Source organism: Perca flavescens, chromosome 2 (genome assembly GCF_004354835.1).
Source record: "Perca flavescens isolate YP-PL-M2 chromosome 2, PFLA_1.0, whole genome shotgun sequence".
NCBI lineage: Eukaryota > Metazoa > Chordata > Actinopteri > Perciformes > Percidae > Perca > Perca flavescens.
In genome coordinates this window covers 42,757,609-42,777,569 of record NC_041332.1, presented here as the reverse complement: position 1 = coordinate 42,777,569, position 19,961 = coordinate 42,757,609, and the positions used below count along the sequence as shown (strand labels likewise).

Genomic DNA, 19,961 nt, shown 5'->3' with positions numbered 1-19,961 from the left:
TTCAGTCTTCCAAATATAAACACGACTTTTGTTTTAATCGGTGTATGATGACATAAGCTATGATTATGTTTATATACCTATCTTTGACTGAGTACAGAGAGGTTATGTGCTCATAACACAAAACAACTAGATGGTAGGTAATACATCTGATTTCATATACTGCTTTAGTAAAAAAAAATATTTCCTGGCTGACTATGGGAGCAGCAGGATGTAAAAAACGAAAATGAATGTTGCTAGTCTGGACATCTTACCGTGCCAAGGTTGCAATAAAGGTTTCCTAAATGCCACATTTGATGTCAGCTTACTAATCGATTGCGGGTTTTGTGTAGATTTGGACTTTTATTACATTTATTCTACTTTGTTTAAACGGCGAAGTGGAGGAAGCCTAGTGACGAGTCCATAGCAACCAGTTTGTGTGTTGAATGTTACCCAGAGTGCTTTGGTGAATGGTCTCAATGTTGTTTTATTTCATGTGAATACTAGTTTACTAGAGGAGTAATTTAGTATTTGAAGTAATGCAGTAATGCAGGAAGTGTGCATTTAGTTTCCATGCTTATTGTGTTTCCACAACTATGTTAGTGAGTATATCTACTGAAATGGCCCCCACACCATAACAGAGGAGTGGGATGCGTCAGATGAGAAAGTCACGTATGTCATTGCTGTAAAAAAACAAAGGGAATCTTTATATCTTTGCCAAGCACAAACCGGAGGGGTATTGCACAAAACCAGGATAAGGGATTAAGCCGGGATATTCAGGTTATCCTGGATGAATTTAGCTTTGACTTGATTGCACAAAAGCAGGTTGAATTAAGCCCAGCCAAATAACCATGGCGATTTATTCTTTGCAGCTAGCCTGGCGGGGGGAGGCAGGGGGATCCTCCCACACCGTGCAGCGGACTCTAAAAGGAGACTTTTAGCATCAATAACGACGACAATGGCACCTGATCAAACATCCTTTTTTACCAAATGGGAGTGAGAATGTGTTGGAATGCCACAAAGCTTCTTAATCATTTTATTTTGGTGCTGTCACTCGTCATCTTGGAGCTTGGGAGTGAGAAAAAAAAACATGAATAATAATAGGCTACATTGTTTTACAGATATCTTACAGTGTGTATTGAAGTCACTTCTTTTTCTAGTTTTTGTCCAGTCATGCTTGTTCTGTATGAACATCAATTGTAGAAAGATATTTAGAAATTTGTGCATATGGTTGTAAAACATATTCTCGCATTATGAATAAGCTTTGAAATTAAGCCTAGAAACGTTCTCTGGTTTATTGGCATTTTTAAACACAATCACAATCCACGGTGCTGCTACAAAATAGCCTCAGGAAGGAACATGTTTGACAAAGTAGTTTTAGTCATGCAACAGAAAACTCTGATTGGACAGATAGTCTAGCTAGCTGTCTGGATTTACCCTGCAGAGATCTGAGGAGCAGTTAACCATAGTCCTCACAAATCCACCGGAGGTTAGAACGCCAACACAAAGGAAGAGGAAGGGGACGGACATCCGGCCGAAAAGAAGGACATCAGGCAGAATTTCCGGCTGCAACAGAGTAATCCTGGAAGCAAACCCTCATGGATATAAACTAGGTTTGGGGGGACTGGTTTGAAAATCCTGGCTAAGGCCCTGCCACAGTCTGCATGTCAAGGCATCACAGCCGATACCATATGTGTATCTGTGCTGTCTCAAGATGGAAACCAAGCTGGAACTGAACAAATCCAACACAACTGTTAAATTATTTTATTCTTTATTACCACAGGATGTGAAATGTATGACGACAGTTTCTAATTGTGTAGGGAATATGCAGATTATCTCCTAAGAGTGTTAAATACCTGGAAATCAAGTTGAGCTAAATGACAATTGGCAAGGCTCCTCAAGTGTAATACCCCCGGATCAGACTGAATTAAAAGGGGATTTTCCCACAACGCTCCGTGAAGGAATTCTTCACATCGCCACTTTCATCTGTGTCTGTGTGTACAGTCTGCTCTACCGTCGAAGCGTTAAACCGAGGCAATATCCTCCGAATGGAGGAGCACTTTCCCAGACTGAGGGACAGACGTTGCCGGCTTTGTCTCGCCTTTAAGCCAAGAATGCTAATTGGGCTATTTAAAGGCTGTCCATCCCTGGCACAAAAAGAAAACAGTCACATATTTAAGCTGCTCCCTGGTTCACTATATCATGTGTCTGAGGGAAAAAACATAATGTATATTGATCACATACTAAGGCTGCTCTATTATGGATGTAATCATAATCACAATTATTTTGGCCAATACTCAATCATTGTTATTTAACACAATTACTCATTGATTTTTTTTGGAAAGATGTTGCAGTTATTGAAGGGAAAACACTTTGAACTGGGAAATTTCGCTAAATATAGGGCTGGGCAATATATCAATGTAAATGGATATTGTGATATGAGACTAGGTATCGTGTTAGATTTTGGATATCTTAATATCATAATACGACATAAGTGCTGCATTACAGTAAAGTGATGTCATTTTCTGAACTTACCACTGTTCTAGCTGTTCTGTTATTTGCCTTTATGTCCACATAAATGATGATCATTTATCAAGAATCTTTTTGAAATTTTTTTTGAAAGCACCAATGGATACAATATTATAATACAATATTGTTGCAATATCGAGATATTTGGTCAAAAATATTGTGATATTTGATTTTCTCCTCATGGCCCAGCCCTACCTTAAAGCTTTAATGCATAACTTTTTTGATTTTATTGGACGTCCGTTACATTCAAGTAGAGATGGTCCAATACTGATACCAGTATTGGTATCGGCGCCGATACTGCCTAAAATGCTGGTATCGGTATCGGGAAGTACTGGAGTTTATGCACCAATCCGATACCACGTAATAAAGCCCTAAAGAAAATCTACGTTAAAGTAGTTTATTTATGTTCTGTTTCCATTATAACTGACTTGAACTAACTTCATAATAACAGAAAGTTCTATGGCATTCATTGTTTGTATTTGTTCATGTTTCACAAAGAGTTTAACCTGAGCCAGACCGACAACAAAGATAGAAATCATATCACATCCATACAGGGATAGTAGTATACAGCTGTTAAAACATAATAAAATATATCTGGTATCGGATCGGTACTTGGTATCAACCGATACGCAAGTTCAAGTATCGGAATCGGTATCGGGAAGCAAAAAATGGTATCGGACCATCTCTACATTCAAGCCGTTGCCAAATGAGTTGCTACAAAGCTAATTAAGACTATCAGCTCCACACAACTCTCTCTGGATTTCTCATTATGACATGTTATTATGTTCAGAAGATTGTGGCGTCCGGTGACTTTCCCGCAGAGAAACTCGAGTGAAGATAATGACCTCTTCAGAAGAGTCCATCATGTTTTTTTAAGCCTCCGGTTCCTCCTTGGCTACTAGCTACTGTGTGGAGGAGGGGAGGGGCGTTTGTGTCATTTGGACGCGCCGACAGTTTTGTTGTCATTACTTAGAATTCCTCATGGGGGAGACAGAAACTACACACTATAGCTTTAATGCTTTTTACCATTTGAACTTTTTTTTTTTTCTCATTCAGAACACAAGACAAAATAAGACGGGATGTGCAAAATAATTGTTTTTCTCAATTTACATTGTTTTTTGTGATCGCTGAGGAGCCAAAATCAAAATCGCGATCAACAAAAATGCGATTGATTGCACAGCCCTATCACATTCAGGATGACAGACAAGTCACCTGTGGAATGTTGACTCCAGTGGTTTGACTTTTTTTGTTCCTTGTGATAAGAAGTATGACCGATCTATGTGAATTTTCCCTTAAAGGTTTTATCCAGTATTGCAATTCTTTCATCTGATAATGAATTGATGGATGCCATATAACATGACACATAATAAATAATTTGACATTAGCTGAAAACAAGTGCTAGATTTATGAGATGCACGCCTTCCAACTCGCATCAGGCTGCACGCAGTTAAAGACACAACACAATGTTAGAGGAAACACTCTCACTGGGGGTCCATGGTACAATTAATGAAGTGATGACATTATATATTTATTTACAAGTCATTAAAATCAGCGCCCGGAGGAGTCACATCCTGTCTCTGCCAAGGCTCTCTAAGGAGCATTCATTTTGTTGGGTCTGAATAACAAAGAGAAAAATTAAAAGCTGGCATCGAAAGCCCTCAAGCTTAACACACACAAAGCTTCAAGTTTGCACTGTTGATGGAGAAGCTTTAAGCACGGAGAGGGAATTTTGTGACTGAATGTTTATAGATTTAATTAAATTACAAGACGAGACCAAAAAAAAAAAAAAAAAAGCCCAAAGGCAAAGCACTATGGTGTTTAACAGAAGCCGGCTATGGCTATTGTTTGGAGTGAACAATCAGCTGGAATTTCTTTATATTCTGCATAATATGCTGACTGGTAATGGTATCAATGGTTTATTAAGTAATGGCTGCACTGAAGAACAATTCTCAATAATGTGATCTGGGAAAAGAAATAGCAAGCATAAGAGAAACAGAGAAGAGGTGTGTGTGTGTGTGTGTGTGTGTGTGTGTGTGTGTGTGTGTGTGTGTGTGTGTGTGTGTGTGTGTGTGTGTGTGTGTGTGTGTGTGTGTGTGTGTGTGTGTGTGTGTGTGTGTGCGCGCGCAGCGGTATAGTCTAGTTTTTTGTAAAGAGTATTCTGTAATTTAAAGTTCTCATATTATGCTCATTTTCAGGTTCATAATTGTATTTATAGGTTGTACCAGAATAGGTTTATGTGGTTTAGCCTAATTTTCAGAAAACAACATATTTTTGTTGTACTGCACATTGCTGCAGCTCCTCTTTTCACCCTTACCTAGGTAAGGACTACTAGCCAGTCAGAAGCAGAGTATGAGGGCGTGCCCTGACAGTACCTAGGTAAGGACTACTAGCCAGTCAGAAGCAGAGTGTGAGTGCATGCCCTGACAGTACCTAGGTAAGGACTACTAGCCAGTCAGAAGCAGAGCATGAGGGCGTGCTACGCTAGCAGCTAGGTGAGCATTATAATATGTGTTCCAAAGTGACCATGTTTGTCTCTGAAGTAAAGGCTGGACTACAATAGAGCTGTTTGGAGCAGTTTGGGAACAGTGTTTTCTGTTGGAGATGGTAAGTCCCTTTGGGGGGACTTTGAGCTTTTTCACTTTGTAAACCTATAACGTGCACAAAAAATATATATAACACAATAAAGGAAAGGGCAAAAACAAAATACCATAATATGAGCTCTTTAAAAAAACGTGTTGCTATGTTTTGTGGCTGTTTAACATGACCCAGGTGTTCTTTAATTGATGTACAGTACGTGCGTGTGTGTGTGTGTGTGTGTGTGTGTGTGTGTGTGTGTGTGTGTGTGTGTGTGTGTGTGTTTGTGTTTCTCTGTGAGTAGTAGGTGTGCAAACCCCCCATTTCCACCCCCTCCCCCCTGCCTGTCTCCTAACCCAGAGGTGATGAACTGGCATGGGCAGACTGCACTCATCAAGTTATGTCATCATTTAGTCTCATCAATTAATCCGGTGACATAACATGCATGCCCTCCGTCTCTACGGAGACCTCATTCTCACTGTGCCCTTGCCCATTGTGGCCCCCTGACAAACACAAAGTGTAGCCAGGCCCTGATATTGCCACGCGGAAGGTCGCGCTAAGCCAAGTACCGATGCTTTTCACATCTTACAACGTATGTCAAATGTGTTTTTATTGAAGCATGTTCAGTAGAAACACAGATGCATTACAGTGGCTTCCTCTCTCTGTGACAAAACCACGAAAAAGAGGGAGAACTGAGAACACAAATGCACACATAACTATCCAGACTAACATGGTCCACAAACAAGTGCTAGTACTTACATAGACATCAGGATGGAAATAAGAGAAATAGAGGGAAAATGAGGGGAAAAGAAGGATAAATGAATAAATAATAATAACCAATATTCCAGACGATATGTGCTAAATTTGAGTTGATATGTTCACTTTTTCATTAAAAAAAAGCATGAAATTGGATAACATTTTCAGAAAGGGAGCCGTTGCAAATACGCCCTTTTACTTTCTGCCATAACCAAATTTTGTCTTTTGCATCATACTGTATCTCCCGAACCAAACGTAATAACACAGAATAGGTGAAGTCTACCCATATGTTTTGATGACCAGTGATTACAATGATACCAAACACAACATCATAAACTGTTCAGGTAAATAGTTAATGGCGCGTTAAGTGACATGAGAATGAAATCGCAGCATCTGAGAACCTAGGCTAGACCTCTATAATATCATGTCTGTTGCATGTATGTTGTGATGAATTTTAAATGCGTAATAAATGTGTTCATTCTTTGTTATGTTTGGTTCAGGAGATATGATGCAAAACACATCATTCGTTTATGGCAGTAAGTAAAACGCCCGCCACGGGGTGTTTTGGCGATGGCTCCCTATCCGAAAATGTTCAGAACCCAACACTGTACAAATGTAATGAATTCCAAAATCATTTTCACATATCATCTGGACTGAAAAAAATACAACAGCTCTGCACCAGAGTGCTGCTTCAGAAACATCGGGTTTTTTCACTGGAAGCCCAACATGACGAGGTTGAAATGAAGTTTGGGGAAACTAGTAGTCTATATCGACGATGTTTCATTTGCGGGATTGTTCAGGTGCCACCAGAAACTCCACCAGATGTCACGCATTTCAGCCGGATGTCCGTCCCCTTCTTCTTCCTTTGTGTTGGCGTTCTAACCTCCGGTGGATTTGTGAGGACTATGGTTAACTGCTCCTCAGATCTCTGCAGGGTAAATCCAGACAGCTAGCTAGACTATCTGTCCAATCTGAGTTTTCTGTTGCACAACTAAAACTACTTTTGAACGTACTCATGTTCCACCAAAACAAGTTCCTTCCTGAGACTATTTAGCAGAGGCACCGTGGCTCCGTCCTGCGCTTACCGCCACCCTACATGATTGTGATTGGTTTAAAGAAATGCCAATAAACCAGGGAATGTTTCTCTCCCATCCAGGAATGCTGTGTGGACTAGACAGACCTTCTTACACAGCGCTGTGGAGGAAGGTCAGGCAATGTAAGATATACCCCAAACCACCCCCTTTCTCTTTCTAAAATTCTAACTAGTTGAATGTCAAAAACGTTACCTGATAACGGTGTCTAGTTTCTTTTTAGCATCTAACATCACACTTTCAGTCACTATGACCACTACTACGGTCAGAAACATTGTGCCAAAATATGAACAACAACGTCGCTGTCAACGGGCTTATCTGCTAATGTTAGCTACCGATCATTAGCTTGAAACCATCTAGCAAATAAACGGTACCGTAGGGTGCCGTTACCTGAAACCGGTGATTTAACGTCACCGCTCATTTTACACACAGTAAAACTACTTTTGAACGTACACATGTTCCACCAAAACAAGTTCCTTACTGAGACTATGTAGCAGAGACACTGTGGCTCCGTCTGGCGCTTAGCACCGCCCAAGACGATTCTGATTGGTTTAAAGAAATGCCAATAAACCAGAGCACGTTTTTCTCCCATCCCGGAATGCTGTGTGGACTAGCCAGACCTTCCTTTGCAGTGCTGTGGAGGAGGGTCTGGCTATGCAAGACCAGGAAACTAGTAACAGAGGGCTGGATCTTTTTCTGCTCTGGATGGGTTCCTACTCTGTGCAAGTAATAATAATAATAATAATAATAATAATAATAATAATAATAATAGTACATTTTATTTATGGGCACCTTTCACAGCACTCAAGGACACCTTACAGTTAAAACAAGCAAAAATACAGTTAAAAAGGCAAACATTTAAAAGTGGAACATTTAGAATAGATTTTTCAGTCATGCTACATTTGCTAACACGCTCCAAGATCCACAAATTTGCATCAGCCAAACACTACAACGCTATGACACCAAAAACGATGTGAATTATTTTGGTTGTTTGTCTTTGTGAGAAGTGAACACATCCTCAACAAATCCACCTGCTGCACGACACGCACATAATGAATAAAAAGGCATGAAGCCTGAAACAGATTGGAAATGGACCAGAATCATAATATGATGATGAAAAGCTTTGAGGCTAGAATTAGATAGTAAATACAAAATCTCCTCTGCTTCATGCATATTTACTGTGAGGAATATCATTTAGAAAACAGGTGATATTACTACAGGTATGGAAAGAGAACTAGAATATGTACTCAAGTAAAAGTACTGTTACTTTAAATACATTTTAAAAAGTATTATAAAAAAAAAATGTACTTAGATAGCAATAAAAAGTAGGCCACTTAAAATGATGTTAAAAAACAGCAGTTTCTTCTCTGCTGATGTATCTCATTTCTTTTGTTCCATTCTCACAGTTTATCAGGACTTTGTCATGTGGTTTTTGATCTGACTCTTTAACAGATGCAACCTGAAATGTAGCAAAGTACAACACCTGTGAAAAAAAGTACTTAAAGGGTAACTAAATTTTTTTTTCAACCTGGACTTGTATTTACCTTCACTAAAGTGCTTGTTTTGCCACAGACTGACTCAGATTAATATTCTAAGTGTCTGACAACATTATGGAAAGGATCCCTTCAGAGATAGACCTTTAAAACCTCTTTGAGATCTTTCTGTTTAACCAGAAACAGCTCTGACCCTCCAGACTCCATTTAATTTTAGCGTGTATAGAGTCAACATATTTTCACATGTAAATCAGTAAACTATGTGTTTATTTCAACTAAAATTAGAGTTGTGATGGTTGGAAAAGTGGAAAGACCACCCAAAATGGCTTTTCATAGTTTTATTTGGTTTCTGTCGACTTTGAATGAAGTGTATTATAAGATGCTAAAATATCTGTTTATTTACATGGAGTCTTGATGTTTTTATATTTAAAAAAAAAAAGGATCTTACTCTTTAACAGAAAGGTCAACCTCCTTAGAAATCCTTTCCATAATGTTGTCAGACACTTAGAATATTAATCAAAATGAGCACTTTAGTGAAGGTAAATACAAGCTGGACCAATGTCATATATTGTTGTTCCCATCAGTCACTTAGACACAAAAACATAGGGAAATAGGGTCCAGGTTTTTTTCAACAACATTTTTTCAATGCAACTCTTTCCACAGTAACGTAAGTAAATGTAAATAGTTACTTCCACCCAATTACCCAGTTACTTCCTGACAATATTTTGTTGAGACATTGCCTAGGACAACATCTTGTAAAAGCATGTGCAGTTTATGCTTTTCTCTCAATTCCTCTCAAACAAAACACAGGCCTACCCGTGTTTTCTAATATTAGTTTGACCCGTCACCCTTACGCAGCTCTCGGAGGGCCAGTGGCCAGGTGTTGCAGGGGTTACTGGGTCAACTTGATGCTGGAGGGCACAGCAGTGAGTGGGAGCCAAGAAAGAAATAGGTCAATGGTGGGAGAGGATGGCAAATTGAAAATGACACTGAACCCCCAGTGGAGCAGGAGAACATGGGGAAACATGGATTCACTGTATAATTTATGGAGTATCTCTTTAGTAGCCATTCCAAAAATGTACAAAAAGTGACATATCGGTTCCTGTCTTGATAAACAAAAAGTTGCATTTTGTATTTGGTTAAGAGTGGAGATGTAACATTAGCTGGTTGTTGTGGGCGGTTTGGCAGGTGAGAAAATGTATGTGTGGGAATGTCAAATAGCCTAGCAACATGTAAGCTGACAGTCATTAATTCAAACTGTTGTATCATTTTCTTCATTTGGCCCCCAACACTTATGAAGTAAAAGTGGAAAGATAAAGGTAGAGAGCAAATTACTGAGCCAGACAGAGAAAGACATCATGAGGGAGACGGAGGGGTGTGTGTGTGTGTGTGTGTGTGTGTGTGTGTGTGTGGGGGGGGGTGTATAATTACCGCTACAGTTCAAAACAAGCTCTCTCCCGCTGAGTTCTTCCCTTCCCGTGCGCCATCAGCCACATGCTCTGTCACATGGCAGCCCGCCATTCGGCAGCCCGCCATTCGGCAGCCCGCGTTATGCATGGCGTCCTCAGCACCCCAGATTGCGGCGGATCACCCTCTCACCCTGTAATTAGCACTCAAGTCCAGTAGCCCCAATCAAAGCACTGTTCTCGCTGTTACAGGAAGCTGTGCTGGAACGTAACTAAGTACATTTACTCAAGTACTATACTTAAGTATAAATTTGAGTTACTTGAGTCTTTTCTTTCCATGTCACTTTCTACTTCTACTCCGCTGCATTTCAGAGAGAAATATTGTACTTTTTACTCCACTACATTCATCTTCATCAGCTTTACTTACTTTACAAATTAGGATTTTTGCAAACAAAACACATGTAGTTTATAAAATACAATGTTTTATTATAAATTAAACAACCCAACAATATAACGGCCTACAAGTTTCTAAAATGTGAGGATTATTCTGCAAGTACTTTAACTTTTAATACTTTAGGTACATTTTCCAGGTGATACTTACATAATTTAACTTAAGTAAAATTTTCAATGCAGGACTTTTACTTGTAAGAGAGTATTTTTTACAGTGTGCTATTAGTATAAGTAAAGGATCTGAATTCTTGTTCCACCACTGACAGGAAATGCAAAGTTACTGATTCCTTAGCACGCAAATGTACCTTGTATGATTTCTGTATGTAATACTGACACATACAGTATTTGTCATCATTCTTTAAAAAAGGACATGTTTGCTAGTTTCTTATTACAATTAACACTTGAAATGCCACTTGCAGATTCCAAGTACAAAATGTAAACATTACCATGGTGTTTCATATTAACCTCTGTTCTAAAGATTTCATCAAACGTTCTACGTTTTTCTTTTTAAAGGTCCCATGGCATGAAAATTTCACTTGAGTTTGTTAACATTAATATGCGTTCCCCCAGCCTGTCTATGTTCCCCCAGTAGCTAGAAATGGTGATAGGTGTAAACCGAGCCCTGGGTATCCTGCTCTGCCTTTGAGAAAATGAAAGCTCAGATGGACCAATCAGGAATCTTCTCCTTATGAGGTCATAAGGAGCAAGGTTAACTCCCCTTTCTCTGCTTTGCCCGCCCAGAGAATTTGGCCCACCTATGAGAGAGTGGCAGTTGGTCAAGGCCACACCCCCACTCTCCACCTTGCCCCCCCCTCTCCTCCTCAATAGCATTGAAAGCTACAGACACAGAAATGGCACATCCTAAGGAAAGCTCATTGTGGGACTGGCTCTAGTGGCTGGAATTCTGTACCAAGGCTGGATTTTGGGAAAGAAACTTCAGATACAGTATTAGGGGACCACTAAGGTGTATATAAAAGAGACTTCAGATACAGTATTAGGGGACCACTAAGGTCTATATAAAAGAGACTTCAGATACAGTATTAGGGGACCACTAAGGTCTATATAAAAGAGACTTCAGATACAGTATTAGGGGACCACTAAGGTCTATATAAAAGAGACTTCAGATACAGTATTAGGGGACCACTAAGGTCTACACTCTTAGAAGAGATGTGTTAAAAAATGACACACAAAAACGTGTTGTTACACATTTAACACATTGTGTGTGGATTTCTACATAATAGTGTAAAACATGTGTAAATAATGTGTAAAAAGGCTTAACACAGTTGATGTGTTGGACAGTGAATCTGAATTCTGCCCAGCAACAGCGTCATCCTTTTTTCGCGGTCATCCATATTCGCGCCACAGTGAGTCGCTAAAGAAAACTGCCACAGTCCTCTCCAAGGAGAAGGGTTAGGATGGAGACTCCAAACTCCACGGTAAGCACTATTTTATCTTAACATAATGCAAATATCTCGACGTTTTCGAGCGTCTGGAAGTTGGTGATCATCTGACAAACACGATATTTTTGAGTTATCTGGCAATGTCAGGGTTTAAAGAATTTAGAGCCGTTAGATCTAGCTAGCTAACATTAGTTAACATCACATTAGCTAGCTAGCCGCAACTATCGTACATTAATTTAAAATCAAAATATCAGTGCTGTAACTTTAATAATCTGTAGCCACAGTATTTAACGTCTTAGGTCGGTTGCTGGAAGTTAACTGACGGTTACCGAACGTTAACGTTATTACCCGTTATTCCTGAACGTTACCGGAGCCTTCATACTTGGCTCTCATATCGGTTTTATTTTTGCCTTAAATGGTACAGTAATCTCAACTGGGAATATAGCTAAAGCTGGAGACTTGTCATCGAACCAAAATGTAAAGGTAAATTTGCCATGTAGCTATATAATCTGCCAACTAACGTTAAATCATAAAAAGATAAACGTTAGTCTTATTCAGGGGCCGTCTAATGACTGGCGATACCAAACTTCCATTGGGATTTTGAAGTTTATTTTTACCCGGCTAATTACCAAAAATGACACCATGTATAACTAATTTTGAGACATTTTAGTAAGACAGTGCTTTGCTTCTGTTAAGTCGGCATGAAATCTGGTAAACGGGGATCGGAGTACCAACGGTCGAAAAACGTCAATAATTAGACGGTGACAGATTTGTAGCCTCTGAGCTCAAGACCGCTCCTCGCTTTTCTGCTCCTCTTACTGTTGTGAAATCATGTTAGAAATTTTAAGTAAAGCATTAAAGCTGTTTATTTATGAAAATTAAAGGGGGGGGGAGGTTACTGCCCCCCCACACAAGTAACGTTAGACCATATTTATATGTGTGTGTGTGTGTGTGTGTGTGTGTGTGTGTGTGTGTGTGCGCATCTGTCTCTTTGTGTGCGTGTGCATTTGTGTCTGTGTGTGTGCATTTGTGTCTTGTGTGTGTGTGTGTGTGTGTGTGTGTGTGTGTGTGTGTGTGTGTGTGTGTGTGTGTGTGTGTGTGTGTGTGTGTGTGTGTGTGTGTGAGTGAGAGAGAGAGAGTGAATGAGGGTCTGACTAGTCCGATTTCACAGCTTTTTTCACCTGTCCAGATTGGACCAGGTCCACTATACCTAGACTTGTCAAATCGGCACTATCATGGTTTTGATTCTGGACCTGGTCCAATATGGGCAATGTGATAAAAGCAGTGAAATCTCAGTTTTTTCATTTTCATAAATACAATAAAGCTTTCACAAATGTGAAATGGGTTTCAGCTTTAATGGTTTACCTAAAATGTCTAACATGATATCACAACAGTATCCTAAGAGGTGCAGTGCAGAAAACCGTGGAGTGAAATGTAAGTTACATTTCCCTTAAATGGCGAATCAGAGGCTGCGAATCTTATATATTTAATCACATTTGACTTTGCAATTAGTACAATTATCAATATCACAATCAATTAGATTTGTACTTTAATTTTTTTCATTTTTGCAGGAAGGGAGACATGGGGCATGAGGAATCTGTGAAAGTTCTTGCAACTACTTTTAAGAATGGAAATGAATTGAAAAGAAAAATTTACAGTGTCCAAAGCACAACAGAGCTTCTGGAAAAAACAAGTGAATTGGGATTTGTCCTTGACCGGATTTTAAAATTTAACACAGATTTCCAAGAGTTTACTGATGTTGACAGTAGTGTGCAGATAAGTAACCTTGACAGATTCCAAGTGCACTTTTCAGAAGCATCCCATCTTCAAACTGTCCCAAGAGAAGTCTGTCAAACGCAGGTACATTTTTACCATAATTTATTTTGGATCATGTGTATAGCTAGTCAAATTGTGTTTCAGAAGAGTCAGACAGACTACAGAGAAGACAGAGAGTCTTAACTTTCTGCTCTGCTCTTAATTATCTTTTCAGCCTACACAGGAGCCGGATCAGCAGGCTGGTCTGAGGCCTCTGCTTGAAATGAAAGTTCCAGAAATATTTGATGAACTCCAAACTAAGGCCATTGTTACAGAGAAGACCCGAATGAAACTCATTAAAGTTTGCATCTCTGACTTAGTGGAGAAGCATGGATTGTAAGTACAGTATATGAACATGAACTATATATTATTTTTGTATCTTATAAGAATGGTTATACGAATAAGCCCACTTGTCATGATTGGACTATTTTAAAATGTACAGCATATGTGCATTGAATGTAATTGTGAATGTCGTAAGTGTATACATTACAATGGGGGGATAAAGTATACAGACATTCTCATTTGCTTGATACAGGGCACATTTTTTGTTAACAGTTGCTTTTTCATCACACATTTGACAGTAAGGACTTGTCATGTCATTTTTAAAAGAAGAGAAAAAAGGTCTCATGAGTTGTTGTCTGTTTGTTTGTTTGTTCCACTAGTTATCCGTCCACTATTGAAAAGGTGGTTCTTGCAAAGAACATCATCACCATCTTCCCATCGCTTAAAGTCCAAATTGATGGCAGAGGAGAAGGCTTTGTGAGTATAAAGTTGCTTAGTTGAAAAGTGGGTAGAGCTAGCTATGGGTGTGCAATGCTTAAATATTGAAACAGGGAAATAATCAAGAATGTTATAAAACACATTGGATGATCAGTTCTACTTCCATTCAATGATATTCTGTAACTGTAATAATTATTTAAAGGAGCAATATGTACCGTATTTTCCAGACTATAAGTCGCTCCGGAGTATAAGTCGCATCAGTCAAAAAATGCGTCATGAAGAGGAAAAAAACATATATAAGTCGCACTGGACTATAAGTCGCATTTATTTAGAAATTAATTTCACAAAATCCAAGACCAAAAACAGCCTTTTTTCATCTGTCAACTACACAATAGCACACAGAACAACTACCAGGGCGTGGAGACGTAACTGCACCGTGACAAGCACATTGAATCGCGATAAGCCGATTAGCTTTCTTTGTTTTCTATATTGCAGTAAGAGTTACCTTTTCTCCAGTCCCTCACAAGTTTCTCTCTCACTCCAAACTTTCTTTCTGCTGCTCGATTACTGTTTTAGGCTGCACAGAGATATCGGCAGCGCACAGGGGCTCTGCAGCCTGCGTAAAGTCACTGTTTCTGGGTTAGTGGACAACCAAAGGCCGCTGCCCTGACTGAGCTCTGCGGGGCTCGGCGGGCCACTGCCCGTCCACTAACCCAGAAACAGTGACTTTACGCCGGCCGCAGAGCCCTGTGCGCTGCCGATATCTCTGTGCCCGAGGAGCAGTGCTTCGGCTGTAGTCTACTTCCACCAAATATAGTCCCAGTCAATATCTGCCTAGGAAATCATCTAGTCTTAATCTGCATTGCTATTTTTATTTGAACACGCAGGCCACAAGAAGTAATGAGGTTTTGTTGATGTTGTTGTTGGGGTCACTTTTACTCGCGACATGCTACACGGTCACTATAGATTCCATTCATTACGCTAAGCTAAGCTAGCAGCGGTGCCGCTGGACTAAGACAATGCATGCACCGAGACAAAAATGCATTTAAATATAGAGGAGACGGTGAATAACCCTATTTCATCAAACGGTGGCGTATTCCTTTAAATCATAAAATGACCACAATATGTCATCAGATATTAAGGAAACATGCTAGGTTGAAATACTTTCTTTTCTGACAACAATGCTAAAGCCAGTATTTTCCGTTTTGAAATTTCCATTCCGGTCCGAAAATTATTTGATATGTCTTTTTCCCATCTTAAATCTCAGGAGCATTTCTTCGATCCAGCATCACACTCTGGGTTTTTGGAGATGAGACTTGCAATATCCGCCGGAAGCTAGAGGAAGGCCAGCGGCGTTACAGTAGACACAAGAGGTGCCGAGATGTTGAAGAGATGTCAAGTTCTGTGCAGGATGAAGGGGACGGCAGCGAAGTCAGAGAGTTCATCAACCTGATGAAAAGGCTGAGGCCTTCTGCAGAAAACATGTCCTCAATCAAATCAGCGATGCAGAAAACATTCACCTGGCGCAGATCGTGGATATCCAAACATTCCCCACCATGGAGGAAATCTTGCAAGAGTATCCACGCTTCTTGGATATACCAACACTGGTAGGTGTCTTTTGTACCCCTTGCTTAAACCGGAATGCAGCAATCAAACTTATGTGTACATGTAGATTAAAAGCAATTATAAACAAGTACCGTGTTTTCCGGACTATAAGTCGCACTTTTTTTCCTACTTTGGCTGGTCCTGCGACTTATAGTCAGGTGCGACTTATATATCAAAATATATATAATTTAACATGTTTTTAAATGTTAATTCATACTGAAAACATTACCTACAGCCGCGAGAGGGCGCTCTAGGCTTGTGACAACTAGAACGCTGCTCCTAAAGACAACTGAGAAAGAAAAGAGACAAACTGCAGGTAGTAAAATATGCAGCCCCGAAAACGGTAATCGAGCAGCAGAAAGAAAGTTTGAGATGAGGGAGAAACTTATGAGGGAGACTGGTGAAAAGGTGACTCTTACTGCAATGAAGAAAACAAAGAAAGCTAATCGGCTAATCGTGGGCTGAAAGATGGCCAGAGCTGGAGGAAGGAGTCTGGAGGGGCTCGTTCACGGTGCAGCTTCGTCTCCACGCCTTTTAATACCTCCATGCTCCACGCCCTGCTAGCTAGTTGTTCTGGTGCTATTGTATAGTTCAATAACTGTTAATGTGTTACGTTAACATACCGGACACCTACCGTATTCAGCGTATTGTTCTGTGTGCTATTGTGTAGTTGAATAACTCTTGTATTTATAATCTAAATAAATGCGACTTATAGTTCAGTGCGACTTATAGTCCGAAAAATACGGTAATGATAAATTGAAGAGGCTTATATATTATGTGTCTCTGTCCACTGCAACCACCCAGCTTGATACAGAGTTTGGTAAAATGCATCAAGGAAAGGGGGACCTGTTCCTAAGGCGGTGGGAGGCCAGCATCATGCCGAAGCTGAAAGCTGTTGCCGCCAGGGAGAAGGGTGATGTTGCATCTCTTGTTGAAGGGATGGAAGACCAAACTGATGGTATTTTTGTTACATTTAATTTCTTCAATTTTTCCACAAAATTATTTAATATGCTTATGTTTACCTCTCTTCTTCCCCAACCACACCCACCCCGATTCTTGTTTGCAGATGAGAAGTGCTACATTATGTTGGTTGTCCTTACTCATCTCCTTCCACCAGTTGCAGCAAGCCGCTGTAGCGTCAAGTCTGCGATTACACAACTCGTTGATTTTGTGCCGGTATGTTTGATGGGAATCTTGAGTTAATGTTGATAATCCTCGACAGGGTGTCTGCACATCCTTAAATTGTCTTAAATTCAATTTTATGATTATTAGGCCTTAAAAGTCATTATAGTCCACATTTCTGATTTAAATTTGTTTAAAGGAACACACCGACTTATTGGGATCTTATTCACCGTAACCCAAGTCGATACAGACCCTTCTCATCTCAGTGCGTGCTGTAACGCTGTCGGACGTCTCCAGCGGCATCAGGCCATCACATAACATGCAGGTGAATGGTTCCACCTAACCTACTGCTCCCAATAAGTGACAAAATAACACCAACAAGTTCCTATTTACATGTTGTGATTTATAGAGTCACAGCGTGTACAAAAAACAACGTACCATGAGACACAGCCATCTTCTAACTGTAAACAAACCGGGAACTATATTCATTCTGCTGCTTGGGCGGAGTGATTTGCTTTGCAGCAAGCCTGTCTCACTCCGCCCAAGCAGCAGAATGAATATAGTTCCTGTTCCTGAACATGTTGGTGTTATTTTGTCACTTATTGGGAGCAGTAGGTTAGGTGGAACCATTCACCTGCATGTTATGTGATGGCCTGATGCCGCTGGAGACGTCCGACAGCGTTACAGCACGCACTGAGATGAGAAGGGTCTGTATCGACTTGGGTTACGGTGAATAAGATAAAGTCCCAATAAGTCGGTGTGTTCCTTTAAGGAGAGTTATATGCACATTATGTAGGTGCAAGGCTATCAGAAAGCAGTTTGGAAAAAGCCATTTAAGTTTATTGACAACAATGTCATAAAACATATGTGGCTTGGAGTTAAGTGTGCAGGGGTAATCTTTTCTTTAATGTAAAATCTTTAAACTTACCACTGAACCTAATACAGACTTTATACTTGCACTTACCTGTTAGCAAAATTTAGATTAGCCTAACTCACTCTAATAACCATATTCCTACATAAAATCTACCGCTGCACAGGACCACATACTTACTTACTTTATACTTACCTGCTATGCTTAAATAAGAAAAAATGGATTATTCATATTTGGTTATTGAATATCTTGAGTTCTTAAAAGCATTAAATTGAATCAAAACATAGTTGTGAATATTTCCATTTCTGCCAATAGATCATCTATATCTAAACATTGTTCCTTTTAAAGAAGAAATTATTTGCATTAATATTTCCAAGAAAGATGGAAAAAAGCAGAGAGACAGACAATGCTGTGTCAGCATGCACACTAATAAAATATTAACATGTACAAAACTAATTATAAGGAGCTAGTTTGCGACATGTGCTGAACTTAACTTTACTTATTTCTATATTCTAATTTTAGGCAGGAAGTACCATTGCCTCCCTCTACAATACATCCCAGGATCCAGCACAGAGCACACAGCCACAACTAGTCTGCATTGGTCATCTAAGGGGAGGGTCACAGCAGTATGTCATTGTGGGCAAGTCTGACAAGATTGCTATTCCCTTGGATGAAGGCCTGGCATGTGCTGTGGACAAGCTCTTCAAGCTCTACTGGGTATGCAACCTGGCCTACCCAGCCCCGCTCAGCTCTGTGTTCTCATTCGTCGAGTACATTTACGACTTACCCATGTCAACAAACAGGAGAGCAAAGGTATTGGAGCTCATTTCAAAAGTCAAGTCTATTAATTAGATCCCACCAAAATGTACAGTTGTCCAAAATGTCCGTCAAGATTCACACAGATAAAGAAACTGATGTGGCACCTTCGTGAAATACATGCATTGTCAGAGGGATTGGAGTTCACACTTACTTGCAGCCAAGATGGTTGTCCAAGGACATACCACAGCATTAATTCATTTACCAAGCACCTTTCTAGAGAGCACCAGATAGGAAGTACCACAGTTGCTGAACCTTCTCTTCAGACCTTCCCAACATTTACTGACTCCACAGGGACCATCGACACAACAACTCTAGAGGAAAAAACATTGCTGAGCCTTCTGAGGGGTTTAAACTTCTTTCTTCAAGTGACAGTGCAGCCTCATTTGTGGCAAAAATGTATGCTGGATCAAATGTAACATTAATGGATGTAACAAGAACTGTAACTTGTGTTAAAGAACTTGTGGAAACAACTGTAGCTACATTACAAAATTCGGTTTCATCAGTGTTCAATAATCTGGATGTACCACATGACCATGAACTTGTGCTACCATTAATGGAACAGTTTGAAAGTGCCAAACAAATGTTTGATGACATAGACACTCCTTTTAAAATGAATACACATTTTTCAGAAAAATTTCATCTTGTCAAGCCAAAGGAACTTTTCCTTGGTCACAGGGCAGATACTGTACGGAAACAGGGACAAATGAAGCAGGTTTTGGCACCAGACACTTGTCAGTATGTACCAATACTTGAAACAATCAAATTTCTATTTAGTAATGACAAATTGCAAAATGTCTACTTAAAAAGCAAGAAAAGGAATGACAACATGATGCGAGACTATAGTGACGGGTGTCAATTCTCTACTCATCCACTATTCCAACTTTATCCAGAATCCCTGCAAATTCAGTTGTATTATGATGATGTTGAGACAACAAATCCTCTGGGCTCCAAAACAAAAAATCCATAAAGTGGGTGCTGTATACTTCACTCTACGGAATTTACCCCCAGAATGCAATTCATCCCTAGCTCACATTCACTTATGTGTGTTATTTAATTCAATCGACAGGGAGAAATATGGGCTTGGTAAGATACTAGAGCCACTTCTTGAGGACATCAGAGTCCTTGAAAACTCTGGTATAGAAGTTGAAGTTAATGGACAAACTCAAAAGCTGCATGGAACACTTTCAATTTTGACAGCAGATAATTTGGCAATACATTCATTGTGTGGTTATGTGGAAAGCTTTTCTGCAAACAAATGTTGCCAGTTTTGTTTGATCGATAAGCAGGAAATACAGTCAGTGTTTGATGAAGACAATGTCGAAAAAACGTAACAG

General features: G+C 39.8%; 1 protein-coding gene and 1 long non-coding RNA gene across 3 annotated transcripts; both read left to right on the top strand.

Annotated features, from left to right (window-relative positions):
• Positions 1-13,277: 13,277 nt before the first annotated feature.
• Positions 13,278-15,528, top strand: LOC114563985 (uncharacterized). Its single transcript, XR_003693711.1, has 4 exons — positions 13,278-13,535; positions 13,666-13,826; positions 14,153-14,249; positions 15,478-15,528. It is a non-coding gene; the product is annotated as an uncharacterized LOC114563985 (long non-coding RNA).
• A 237-nt stretch (positions 15,529-15,765) lies between these two features.
• LOC114563968 (uncharacterized) lies at positions 15,766-18,938 on the top strand. 2 transcript variants are annotated; one of them, XM_028591050.1, is made up of 4 exons: positions 15,766-15,817; positions 16,620-16,773; positions 16,882-16,991; positions 18,331-18,938. In XM_028591050.1, exons 1-4 carry the CDS (start codon positions 15,767-15,769, stop codon positions 18,658-18,660), a joined length of 645 nt encoding a protein of 214 aa, XP_028446851.1. In that variant the 5' UTR covers position 15,766; the 3' UTR covers positions 18,661-18,938. The 2 variants fall into 2 exon arrangements, with proteins under 2 accessions (XP_028446851.1, XP_028446842.1); XM_028591041.1 differs by having other exon boundaries at positions 16,620-16,991.
• Positions 18,939-19,961: the final 1,023 nt, after the last annotated feature.

What these genes read in the sequence shown, in the direction of transcription:
- LOC114563968 (XM_028591041.1), top strand. Translation starts at nt 15,767, where the DNA reads ATGGAGGAAATCTTGCAAGAGTATCCACGCTTCTTGGATATACCAACA. An exon ending in TCTTGGATATACCAACACTG is followed by an intron (nt 15,818 to 16,619) that starts GTAGGTGTCTTT and finishes GCAACCACCCAG; the next exon opens with CTTGATACAGAGTTTGGTAA. An exon ending in AACTCGTTGATTTTGTGCCG is followed by an intron (nt 16,992 to 18,330) that starts GTATGTTTGATG and finishes TTCTAATTTTAG; the next exon opens with GCAGGAAGTACCATTGCCTC.